Below are 13,100 nucleotides of genomic sequence, written 5' to 3' on the forward strand. Positions count from 1 at the left end.
AAGTTCCCCAAAAGGCAGAGATGTTTTGATTCTAAGGAAGGTCCCACTTCCCACCGGGCCCCTCCCTCTTGCCAGCCGCCGCCCGGGCGCGGGCGGGGGAGGGCTGGGGAAGGGCTGGGCGACGGCCGACTCGCCCGGGCAGGGCGCTGGCGTCCTTCCACCTGACAGACGCCGGATTGACAGTCCCCCCAGAAAGAGAGCTGACAGCCCGGACCTCTCTCCGCTTCCCCTCGCCTTGAGTCCGCGTGGACCATGTTTTCCATCCTGGGGAGATGGGGCGCGAGCGGCTTCTACCAGCCGGTCACCGAGGCGCAGGTAAAGCTCTTTGGTGGAGGTGGGAGAGGCGGGGCGGTTTTCCGGCCAATCTGGGAAAGAAGGGAGTGGGGAGAGCTGACTGTGCAGACCCTGAAACGTGAACTGATGTCTTAGATCCCTGTATGCGTAGTAGTCAAACACACACACGCACACACAGAGTCTGAAGAGCTAAGATCTGTCCATGGGATGGTGTGAAACTTCACCGAGCAAGATCTCAGTCAAGGTGGCTGCTGGAGGAGAGAAAGAGGCATCTTTGAAGGGATAAGTGCCCCCCCCCAACAGAAACGAGCATTCGAGAAAAGAATGAATGGACCTGACTTTGGCTGCAGGAGTAGAGGGTGGGATGGAATTCTACAACCAGTGGTAGAGCCCAATAAAACCACAGGAAGAGACCCGGGATAAGTAAACTCTGTCAACTGACATGATATTGCGAACCCAAGGCCTGGGGCAAATCCAGAAACTGCGGACATTTGACTGTGCCTTGCTCCCCTGGCACCCTATCCCTACCCCCACGCTGTGGTAACAGGTGCTTCTTCTACAATGGAACTCATGTGCCGTGAATTCTGCTGTGTATGCCGGCATATGTACTAAGCCGCCTCAGTCCTGTCCTCTGACTCTTTGAGACCCCATAGACTGTAACCTGCCAGGCTCCTCTGTCCATGGAATTCTCCAGGCAAGAATACTGGAGTGGGTTGCCATTTCCTTCTCCAAGGGAGCTTCCCAACCCAGGGATGGAACCCACCTCTCTTGCATCTCCTACATTGACAGGCTGGTTCTTTACCACTAGCCCCACCTGGGAAGTCTGATTTCCTAAAAATATCTTACTTGTTTTACTTCTCATCACTACACAAGATAGGTCTTAGAAATAGGCTTAATACACTTAGATCTGTAGTACTTAAAAAAGGAAGATAAAAAATTTCAGATTCAGAGGATCTTGTTCTCATCCTGGCTTTTGTTAGTAACTGAAAGTGTCAAATAAGTAAGACAGTCTATTAATTACATATGAAACTATAAATTTCTTTAAAAGTAGGACAAATTATATGTACTCTTTTTAGATCTATAAAGTATAGGTATTGAATAAGTCTCTTAAAACGTGCAAGAACTCCACTAAGACAATATACCTTTCGGTTTTTTTGTTTGTTTGTTTGTTTAACTTGAGACATGTCAGGCTTAATCAGCCAAACTGGTTTAACATCATCAGTCTAACCTCAGAGGTGGCCAAAGGCAGTGAATTACAAACAGGTGTGGTGGGAAATTATAAACTCAGTTTCTTCACTCCAAATTCAAGTGAGCTCTTCCTTTAAGATTCCAACTATGTTTATTTCCTTGGCTCTTCAGTTCAGTTCAGTCGCTCAGTCCTGTCCAACTCTTTGTGACCCCATGAACCACAGCACGCCAGGCCTCCCTGTCTATCACCAACTCCTGGAGTTTACCCAAACTCATGTCCATTGAGTCGATGATGCCATCTAACCATCTCATCCTCTGTCTTCCCCTTCTCCTCCTGCCTTCAATCTTTCCCACCATCAGGGTCTTTTCAAATGAGTCAGGTCTTCGCATCAGGTGTTACTCAACGTCAGTAGCTTTTTGGACCAAGAACCCATTTAGAAAAGATTGAAAATACTAATTTAAATAGCATTTTCTGTTTGTTACTTCTATGATACCAAGTTTTTTTTTTTGTTTTTTTAAGTTGATGGCTTTCAGGCATGTTGAAAACCTTCTATGGTTATATTTTACTACTTAGACTATATTTTTGGCATAGTAGAACTCAGATAAAAATCCCAGCCTAACCTATAAGCCAAGAACATGACTTTCTGATTGAGTTTCTAGGGCTGGCATAGTGACGTATAAATAGAAAACCTCTTAAAAATTTTATTGGTGGTGATTAGCATTAACTCATTCACATATTTATTCATGTAAAACATTTTATGAGCTGGACCCTGGAAATAGTAAATATTAAAGAGCAGAGACATTACTTTGCTAACAAATGTCCATCTAGTCACAGCTATGGTTTTTCAAGTAGTCATGTATGGATGTGAGAGTTGGACTGTGAAGAAGGCTGAGCACCGAAAAATTGATGCTTTTGAACTCTGGTGTAGGAGAAGACTCTTTGAGAGGCCCTTAGACTGCAAGGAGATCCAACCAGTCTATCCTAAAGGAGATCAGTCCTGGGTGTTCATTGGAAGCACTTATGTTGAAGCTGAAATTCCAATACTTTGGCCACCTGATGTGAAGGGCTGTCTCAATGGAAAAGACCCTGATGCTGGGAGGGATTGGGGGCGGGAGGAGAAGGGGATGACCAAGGATGAGATGGCTGGATGGCATCACAGACTCGATGGACATGAGTAAACTCCAGGAATTGATGATGGACAGGGAGGCCTGGAGTGCTGCAGTCCATGGGACTGCAAAGAGTCAGACATGACTGAGCGACTGAACTGAACTGAACTGAACTGAAACATAGTATTTTCTACCCTCCAGAGAAGATAAGTTTGGAAGGAAAAAGTACCTGTAGGCAAATTATTGGATAGTCAGGTAAGAGTGAGGATAAGTTCAGGGAGGACAGGTCTGAAGAGCCTTTACATCTCATGTGAGGAATTAGTTGAGTTTGCTTTGGTAACACAGAACAAGAAATTGCGACTTGGAGGTAGGGATGGGAGGAGAGGAATCACTAATGGTAATACATCCTCCAGACGATTCAAGCACAAGTAAGATTTAGCCAGCAGAAGTGAAGTACAAGGAAACGGACAAGAAGAAAGGGGTTTCTAAGTAGCAGCAGACAGTAACAGCACGTAGAGCTGAGGGTGTAGAATTATGACCTGATGATAGAATGAACTTACTGGGTTCAATTCAATGTCTTAGGCTTCTCAGTTGGAGGACCTTGGCCAAGTTTATTTTATAAACTCTGGGCCTTTGTTTTCTCGTCTGTAAAACTGGGTTGACAAAAATATTCCCACCACTAAGGCATATTATATTTAATAATACATATATTTACAACAGAATCTGACACATAAGCGATTGAAAAGCCTAAGTTTGAAAAAGCATAAATCCCTTTTGCTTTCTAGGTGGTTTTCCTTCTCTGTGAGACTTCCTGTAGAGGCATTTTTCCATATCTTCCTTCACTCTTCCCAGGATCGTTCTCTAATACCCACAAAGGAAGTTCCTGAAATTAGAGGTTATTAGATATTGTTAACGGTAGCAGTCACACAAACCAGATCCTCAGGAGGCTACATCTCAAGGTTGAACCCAAAGAAGATCGCCAGCAACATGTTTCATTAAATCCTGGACCCAGGTTCTGCTGTGGGCTAACCTTCCTGCTCTTCCCTCACAATACAAAAATAACAGGCTCACCATTCAAATGAAAATTGCCCATAAGACCTCCTGGAGGAGGGAATGGCAACACACTCCAGTATTCTTGCCTGCAGAATCCCATGGACAGAGGAGCCTGGTGGGCTACAGTCCACGGGGTCGAGAGAGTCAGACATGACGTAAGTGACTTAGCACAGCCAGGAGCACGGCATTAATATTAAGGCGTGTTTACAGGGTGCCTAGTATATACCCAGTGCTAGATAAGTACAAAGATAATAAAAAGAAAACAGGCTTTTTAGAAAACAAAAGCCTGTAATAGGCTTGGGGAGATGAAAGAAATGAGAAATTGTTTGATATCAGGTCTGCAGAGGAAGTGGTGTCAGCAAGAACAGGTGAGTTGAAAGGACTACAGAATGTCCAGTGGAGAGGATGGGAGTGAATTCAAACACTGAAGGAAACTCACAGTATTGTCATATCCTTGTTTTCAACACAGATGTTGACAATAAAGTCAGTGAGACCCATGTTATGAATTCAGTAATTATTTACTGAGAAGCCATGTGTACATTCTTGGTACTTGGTAAGATTTAATTGCCTCTACTAGATATTTTGCCTGCCTGATATTTCTTCTGGAAGGTAAATATGCTTGGAATTCACTGTAATAACTTCAGTATAAGATGCCTGGCCTTCATCTAATGAGGCTGTTTATTTACCAGAGAACTCAAAGAACCTTGTATAAGATGCTTTCACATGAAAAGTGGACCTAGAGCAGATGTCAAATACCCAGTCCTTGGCCGGCTAAAGTAACCTTGTCTACTAGCTCTGCAAGACTTTTGCCCTGAAAATTTGTTATTTAGCTGATGATTCCCTGGCCCAGCTGGATCATGGCCTCAGTTGGGTTAGCTTGGCAATCTCTGCTGAGCTCTTTCAGACATGTACTGTCAGCTGGAGAGCTGGCTGGTGGCTGGATAATGTAGGACCAATGTCCTCGTTTGTTGGGCAGTCTTCAAGCTGTTGGTCAGGATGATGGGCTGTCAGATGAGAACCTCGTTTCTACTCCATGTGGTCTATCCATGTAGCCTCCCTCCAGGAGGCTAGCTTGGGCTCAGTCACATGGTACACTCAGGGTTCCAAGCGTAGCAAGACTTTTGAAGCTTAGAGTTGGAGTTCTCTTAACATCACTCCTGTTGCATTCTCATAATCAAAATAAGAAACAATGCTAGCCCAGATTCAAGGAGTGGGAAATAGAATCAGTCTCTGGATGGGAAAAGCTGCAATTTGCAGCCATTTGCAGTTGGGCACGGAAATATGTGTATTTTTGATGTGAATAGGATCTTCACATTGGTGGCCAATTATCAAATTGACAACTCCCTATAAAATAAAATGTGACCACTGAGTTAATCAGAGTTTTCACACATTTTCCCCACTGATATCTGTACTAATTTTCCAAATAATGTGTTTGATAGCAAGAGTTATGACAACATCATAGTTCACGTGTTGGCGTGGTTGTTTTGGGCCACTGTGTGATAAGTGTTTTACATTTGTCCCAGCGTTTATTTCTTGAAACAACAGTGTAAGGATATATAGCAATTTGTTAAAATACAGTTGACCCTTGAAAAACACAGAGGTTAAAGGTGTCAAATCTCCTCAAACTAAAAAATCTGCCTGTAATTTATAGTCAGCCTTTCATGTGGGATTCCCAGGTGTCTCAGTAGTAAAGAATTCGTCTGCCAATGCAAGAGACACAGGAGATGCAGGTTTGGTCCCTAGGTCAGGAAGTTCCCCTGGATGAAGAAATGTCAACCCACTTCAGTATTCTTGCCAGGGAAGTCCCATGGACAGAGGAGCCTAGAGGGCTGCAGTCCATGGGGTTGCGAAGAACCGGACACGACTGAGCACACACACATTCTCATTCCATATATGTGGTTCCTCCATATCTAAAGTTCCTCATCCATGGGTTCAACCAATCCCTGATTGAGTGGTACAAAAAAAAGTCCAAATATAAGTGGACCAGTTCAAACACATGTTCTTCAAGGGTCAACTATATATGTATGTATATATATAGTTGTTTAGTCAATAAGTTGTATCTGACTCTATGCGATCCCATGGACTATAGCCTGGCAGGCTCCCTTGTCCATGGGATTTTCCAAGCAAGAATGCTGGAGTGGGTTGCCATTTCCTTCTTCATACACACACACACACACACACACACACACACACACAGACATGCAATGATTTATAGTGTATCATTTGCTATAACTCAGAGAACAAATTTGGAGTATTATGCTTTCTCATCTTTAATCAGAATATTTTGCTGTGAAAAATGAAAATCTCTCAGTCGTCTCCCACATTTTGCAACCCCATGGACTGTAGCCTGCCAGGATCCTCTGTCCATGGAATTCTCCAGGCAAGAATACTGGAGTGGGTAGTGGTTCCCTTCTCCAGGGGATCTTTCCAACCCAGGGATCAGATCCAGGTCTCCAACATTGCAGATGGATTCTTTACTGTCTGAGCCAACAGGGAAGCCCAAGAATCCTGGAGTGAGTAGCCTTTGTTCTCCAGTGGATCTTCCCAACCCAGGAAACAAACTGGGGTCTCCTGCATTGCAGGCGGATTATTTAGTCGCTAAGTCTTCTCTGACTTTTTGTGGCCCCATGGACTGTAGCCCACCAGGCTCCTCTGTCCATGGGATTTCCCAGCCAAGGATATTGAAGTAGGTTGCCATTTCCTACTCCAAGAATATTTTGCTGTTCAGGATGAAATATTGTTTCATTCTTTTAGAATAAGAATTATTTTTTAATGCGGTAAACAGTTCGTGAATATGAAATCAGAACTGGATTAGAGAGGATTAATGCAAAATTGTTAAATATGGGACTGTTTCTAACAGTGAAATTTAATTTTGTGGTTAGTTTAACTTTGTAAAAATAGAGATTGATGCTGACCTTAGAAAATGTAAGATTATTGCCTTTGAGACCTTCTCTTTTAAACCCCTCTTCTTTTGGTCAAATTTATCAGGTCAATGGAAAAAGTATTATGGAAATACTATAACCTTCCCAAATAATATATAATTGTGATAATATATAATTATGTATGTATATATAATTTATACAAATTACGTAATTAAGCATTTACACAGAAGTGAGTAAACCAAATGCCTATTATAGCCTATTGTTTTCCTATTTATCAGAAGAAAGATAAAACTGTTTTTCACTTAGCAATTAAATATTTTAAAGTTAGCTTATATTGTGCATATATGTAAGCCAAATTATGTATTTATATATGCATGTATATACATACATATATAGACAGTCATTTTAGTTTGAGAAGCTATATATATGTATATATACACATGTGTGGTGATTCATATGTAGAGAGAGACACAGAGAAAAAGAAGAAATAATAGGAAATTTAGGAATAGTTTTCCTTTTCTACATGGTTTCTTGCTATGTAAAAGCCATAATATTAGAAGAAATCTTTATTTTCCTCTAATGCATTGTCCAAGGATATCTTAATTGTATTAATTAAAGATTATATTATCAACATAGCTGAAATATAAATTATTTCATGTTTACTTTCCACTTGCTGACAAAAGATATTTCAAATGTAAAATAAAGGCATTTTCTTTGTACACTAGCTGTTATTTATTTATTTATTTTAGAGATGCAGTCCAGAGAAAAGTGCTTCATTCTTCAGTAAGATGACCTATTCCTGGTTTAGTAGGTAAGAATTTTACTAATTTATCTGTAGTGTAACACACTGAGGAAAATTCTGAGTGAAATGACACTTACATGTTATTCCTTTAATCTAAGCATGTATATTTTTACAAAATAACTTTGCAAAGGTTTTCTTCTCATGTGATGTATTCCAAAAACATCACAAATAGTAACATACAAATTAGGTCCACAGATAAGACTGTTAATACTCCTGCAATATGGCTGCCCATTTATAGTATTTCTATCCCTGTTAGCACTAGGAAGTGAAAATGAACATATACATATTCATATTCATATACATATATATGGGGCTTCCCTGGTGGCTCCGTGGTATAGAATCTGCCTGCAGTGCAAGAGACCTGGGTTCAATCCCTGGTTTGGGAAGATCTCCTGGAGGAGGGCGTGGTAACCCACTCTAGTACTCTTGCCTGGAGAATTCCATGGACAGAGGAGCCTGGTGGGCTACAGTCCATGGGGTCACACACAGTTGGACACGTCTGAAGTGACTAAGCAGCAGCAGCAGACGTATATATACACATATATGTTTAATCATCATGTATCTGCTATTTACTTTTACCCACTTTACATATTTTATTTCATGTAATTTTCCCCTATGAGATAGGCATTTACAGAGAGGACATTTGAGGCTCAAGGAGAGGGAAGCCAGGTAGGCTTGATATCCAGGTAGGAGGTACCTAGGTAGGAAGAGCAGACTGACCTGATGTTAGAAGTCAGTTTGAGTTCATGTTTCAAGCTTTCTTTGTTCTGTTTTATTATTTTACTTTTTACTGGAAATGCTCTCATTTATATTTATCTGTGTAGTGTAGCATTAGTCACTCATTCGTGTCTGACTCTTGCGACCCCATTGACTGTATCTCACCAGGTTCCTCTATCCATAGGATTCTCCAGGCAAGAATACCGGTGGTGGTGGTTTAGTTTCTAAGTCGTGTCCGACTCTTGCAACCTCATGGACTGTAGCCTACCAGGCTCCTCTGTCCATGGGATTCTCCAGACAAGAATACTGGAATGGGTTGCCATTTCCTTCTCCAGGGAATCTTCCCGATCCAGGACTCAAACCCAGGTCTCCTGCATTGCAGCCAGATTCTTTACTGACTGACCTACAAGGGAAACTCAAGAATACTGGAGTGGGTTGGTCAGATGGAAAGGAATCTGCCTACAACGCAGGAGACCTGGATTTGATTCCTGAATCAGGAAATTCTCTGGAGAAGGAAATGGCAAGAATATTGGTGTGGGTTGCCATTTCCTTCTTCAGAGGATTTCCTGACCCAGGGATCAAACCCAGGTCTCCGGCCTTGCAGGCAGATTTCTTACCATCTGAGCCACTTATTCTGCTTTTTGCTGAAAATTTTCTCATTTATGCTTATTTATATTCCCATTAAAACACACACACAATCATTTTGTAAGGCAATATAATGTGGTTTATCTTACAGAATAATTTATAATATGTGATAAGGGCTTTAACACAAGAATTATATCATATTGAATGAGAAGAGTTCATTTTTTCTAATTTTATACATTCAACAACTTTCTTTGTGTTTTCTCCTATAACAGAAAGTTTATGATAATGTGAAACTAAATGGATCATTCTAACTTAATGCCCCTTGCTCTATAGTTGGTAGAAACAAAATTGCCCAACTTGATCTACAAATATTCAGTTCAGTTCAGTCGCTTAGTCGTGTCCGACTCTTTGTGACCCCATGAATCACAGCACACCAGGCCTCTCGGTCCATCACCAACTCCCAGAGTTCACTCAGACTCACGTCCATTGAGTCTGTGATGCCATCTAGCCATCTCATCCTCGGTCGTCCCCTTCTCCTCCTGCCCCCAATCCCTCCCAGGATCAGAGTCTTTTCCAATGAGGCAACTCTTCGCATGAGGTGGCCAAAGTACAGTTTCAGCTTTAGCATCATTCCTTCCAAAGAAATCCCAGGGTTGATCTCCTTCAGAACGGACTGGTTGGATTTCCTTGCAGTCCAAGGGACTCTCAAGAGTCTTCTCCAACACCACAGTTCAAAAGCATCAATTCTTCGGCACTCAGCCTTCTTCACAGTCCAACTCTCACATCCATACATGACCACTGGAAAAACCATAGCCTTGACTAGATGGACCTTAGTCGGCAAAGTAATGTCTCTGCTTTTGAATGTGCTGTCTCGGTTGGTCATAACCTTCCTTCCAAGGAGTAAGCGTCTTTTAATTTCATGGCTGCAGTCACCATCTGCAGTGATTTTGGAGCCCAAAAAAATAAAGTCTGACACTTTCCACTGTTAGGTTAGGCAAAAAGTTCATTTGGATTTTTCTGTACAATAGTATGGAAAAATCCAAATGAAGTTTTTGGCTAACCCAGTATGTTTTTAAGAGTAGATGAATGCTTTAAAAAAAAGTTTTTTGCCTGCTAGATGTCCTACATTATGCTAACCTTTAAAAATGCAGAGATAAATGATCTAGATCTTGTCTTCCAGGAATTCATAATAGAATTAAAAAGATTAAAAAGTACACTATCAATTACACAAAAAGGCAGTCTAAGCATGATGGAGAAACACAATTTTCAAAAATGTCATTTAACCAAGTCTGCACAACTGGGAATGTTTCACAAGTGATTAATGCCTTAACCCAACATTTAAAAAGTATAGGAGTGAGCCAAAGTGGCATTCCCAGTTGAGCAAACACCATATACAAATCATGGAGGCAGAGGAGAACTGACCCGTCCACGTTGGTATGTCAAGAGATCAAGTTGAAAGGACAGATCAGTAAGAGTTCTGTAGGATATCCTGAAGATAGTGAGAAGCCACTGAAGGATTTTAAATAGAGAGTGACTTAGGATTTGCACTTCAGAAAATCACCTGATCAATTCTGTGGATATATGTAAGAGATGAAAATGGAGAGAGACTGGTTAGGAGGCTCTTTGAATATCCTGGTAGATAAATGGTTACCTCCTGAACCATAGTAATTATAAAGATGATGAACAGGAAGGAATACATTTAAGAGAAAGATTGGAAAAGGAGATTGAAGAACTGGGGGAAGCGTTGAATAACGTTGGGTTTCTGGGTCAGATAACTGAGAGTTTCAGATATTGTGAAAATTTGTGAATTCAGTATAGCAAAGTTTCAATTTCTGGTGCCTGACTCATCCCCATTAAAAAAAAAAAAAAACTTACACGTTGGAGATGTAGATCTCAGGCTTACATTAGTGGATTTGAGCCTCATTGACTGTAGATCTGTAGTCATGAATGTCATTGAAATCAAGCAGGAGAATCTATTCAACAAACAGTGTATTGGGAATCCTCAGTATTTAAACAGTAAGAGGAGGGAGAGTTACAAAGGAAGCTAAGTATTCAGAATGTAACAGACAAACCAAAGAAACAGTGTGATTGGAAGCTAGGGAAACTGTCAAAAAAGGAAAAAAAGTTAAGTGACCAATAGGACCAAATACTGAAAATTAAAATAAAAAGTGAACACTCTCCATTGAATTTGGCAATGTAAAAATTATTGGTGATCTTTGTAAAAGTTGTTGAGGTAGAAAACTGATAGACTTGATAAGTAAATAATTGGGCAGAAGTTGAAATATGATCAAAATTCCAAGTTATACAAATCTATGATTCACTTAAAGAGGATTGCAGAAATTTTATGACAATATGCTATATTAAATTATGCACTAGAAAAAATAAAGTTTAAATGGAAACTATGTAAATGTGGACTATTTACAGTTAATGATTTTGGTTTTTCAAATCTGTGTATGTTTAGATATGTTTTTCAAACCTGAGTTCTGTCTCATCCATGAATTGAGAATAAGAGTGATGTCTACACTGGCTTTAAAATTTTCAGGCTGTCATTTTTAAGTCACAAGCTAACAGAATTTAAATGATGCAAATAATTTTAAGTAAATGTACTTTAAAAACTTTTATTATCAAACCATATGCATTTTGGCAAATGAAAACAATATACATTTATATAAATATTACAAACACAATTTTAGGAGGCATAAAGTACAAAGCTGAAATTAAATTTAATATCAAATAAAACAACAGAATTTAAAATATGGCAACTCAATATCTTGAAGTTATATTTTAGATCAAACAACCAATAAGCTATAATTTTTGAATATCACATTTATTTTCTGTTTAACTCTCATATGTCAGAACTAGATAGGAAATATTTTCATGGCATGCCATTATCTGAAGCTATCATTGGCATTAAACTAATGTGGTTGCTTATCTGGTGATGAAACAATTGCAGCTGAATCATAGCTATTGTTAAGAGAATGTCTCTTTCAAGACACTGGTTTATTGTGTTCTCAGATCTGTTCTTTGAGTTACAGAATGAAGTCAGAAATTATTTCCTAGGCCAAATTCAGGCTCCCCTAATTATATGAATAATTTGATTAAAATGTCCTCAGATGATACAAATGATTAGGAAATTATATGCTTATGAGCCTTAATTCCTAAGGCAGTAGCTATCTAAATCATGTTGATGATTAATAATGATGAAGGTTTTATTAGCAAATATAATCTGTCATCAGTGTATAATAATCATGGTCATAGAATGATCCCCTTGACATACATGGAAAAATCTAGTTAAAATTTTTATAGTTCACAATTGAATTATTTTAACTGGGGATACACATTCAATCTGTCCTACCTTTTCCTCACATATTAGTAAAATTTGTACATTATCTGACTTTGTCTCATCCTAAGATTTTTGTACCAACTGACGCCTTGCCTTTTCCCATTATACAATCATCCCTTTCCAGAAATGTTTAAACAGTTGATTAGCAATAATCAGGGCTTCCCTGGTGGCTCAGACAGTAAAGAATCTGCCTGCAATATGGGAGACCCAGGTTTGATCCCTGGGTCAGAAAGTTATCCCCTCGAGAAGGGAATGGCTCCCCACTCCAGTATTCTTGCCTGCAGACTCTCCTGGACAGAGGAGCCTGGTGAGCTGCAGTCCATAGTGTCGCAAAAAAGACACGACTAAAGTGACTCAGCAATACCTGAACTGTGAACTCCCTGATGTTCAAGCTGGTTTTAGAAAAGGCAGAGGAACCAGACATCAAATTGCCAACATCTGCTGGATCATGGAAAAAGCAAGAGAGTTCCAGAAAAACATCTATTTCTGCTTTATTGACTATGCCAAAGCCTTTGACTGTGTGGATCACAATAAACTGTGGAAAATTCTGAAAGAGATGGGAATACCAGACCACCTGACCTGCCTCTTGAGAAATCTGTATGCAGGTCAGGAAGCAACAGTTAAAACTGGACATGGAACAACAGACTGGTTCCAAATAGGAAAAGGAGTACATCAAGGCTGTATATTGTCATCCTGCTTATTTAACTTCTATGCAGAGTACATCATGAGAAATGCTGGACTGGAAGAAACACAAGCTGGAATCAAGATTGCCGGGAGAAATATCAATAACCTCAGATATGCAGATGACACCACCCTTATGGCAGAAAGGGAAGAAGAGCTAAAAAGCCTCTTGATGAAAGTGAAATAGGAGAGCGAAAAAGCTGGCTTAAAGCTCAACATTCAGAAAACGAAGATCATGGCATCTGGTCCCATCTCTTCATGGGAAATAGATGGGGAAACAGTGGAAACAGTGTCAGACTTTATTTTTTGGGGCTCCAAAATCACTGCAGATGGTGACTGCAGCCATGAAATTAAAAGATGCTTACTCCTTGGAAGAAAAGTTATGACCAACCTAGATAGCATATTAAAAAGCAGAGATATTACTTTGCCGACTAAGGTCCATCTAGTC

At 40.1% G+C, this 13,100-nt stretch overlaps 1 protein-coding gene across 1 annotated transcript in view; it reads left to right on the forward strand.

Annotated features, from left to right (window-relative positions):
• The first annotated feature begins 272 nt into the window (after positions 1-272).
• The window catches only part of LOC120882101 (multidrug resistance-associated protein 1-like), a 95,940-nt gene continuing 83,112 nt past the window's right edge, over positions 273-13,100 (forward strand). Inside the window, exons 1-3 of the mRNA XM_040265908.1 lie at positions 273-315; positions 4,473-4,588; positions 7,274-7,335. Coding sequence (XP_040121842.1) covers positions 273-315; positions 4,473-4,588; positions 7,274-7,335 — 221 coding nt within the window. The remainder of the gene's footprint in view (positions 316-4,472; positions 4,589-7,273; positions 7,336-13,100) is intronic.

The sequence above is a fragment of the Oryx dammah genome, unplaced genomic scaffold, assembly GCF_014754425.2.
Source record: "Oryx dammah isolate SB20612 unplaced genomic scaffold, SCBI_Odam_1.1 HiC_scaffold_2, whole genome shotgun sequence".
Taxonomy (NCBI): domain Eukaryota; kingdom Metazoa; phylum Chordata; class Mammalia; order Artiodactyla; family Bovidae; genus Oryx; species Oryx dammah.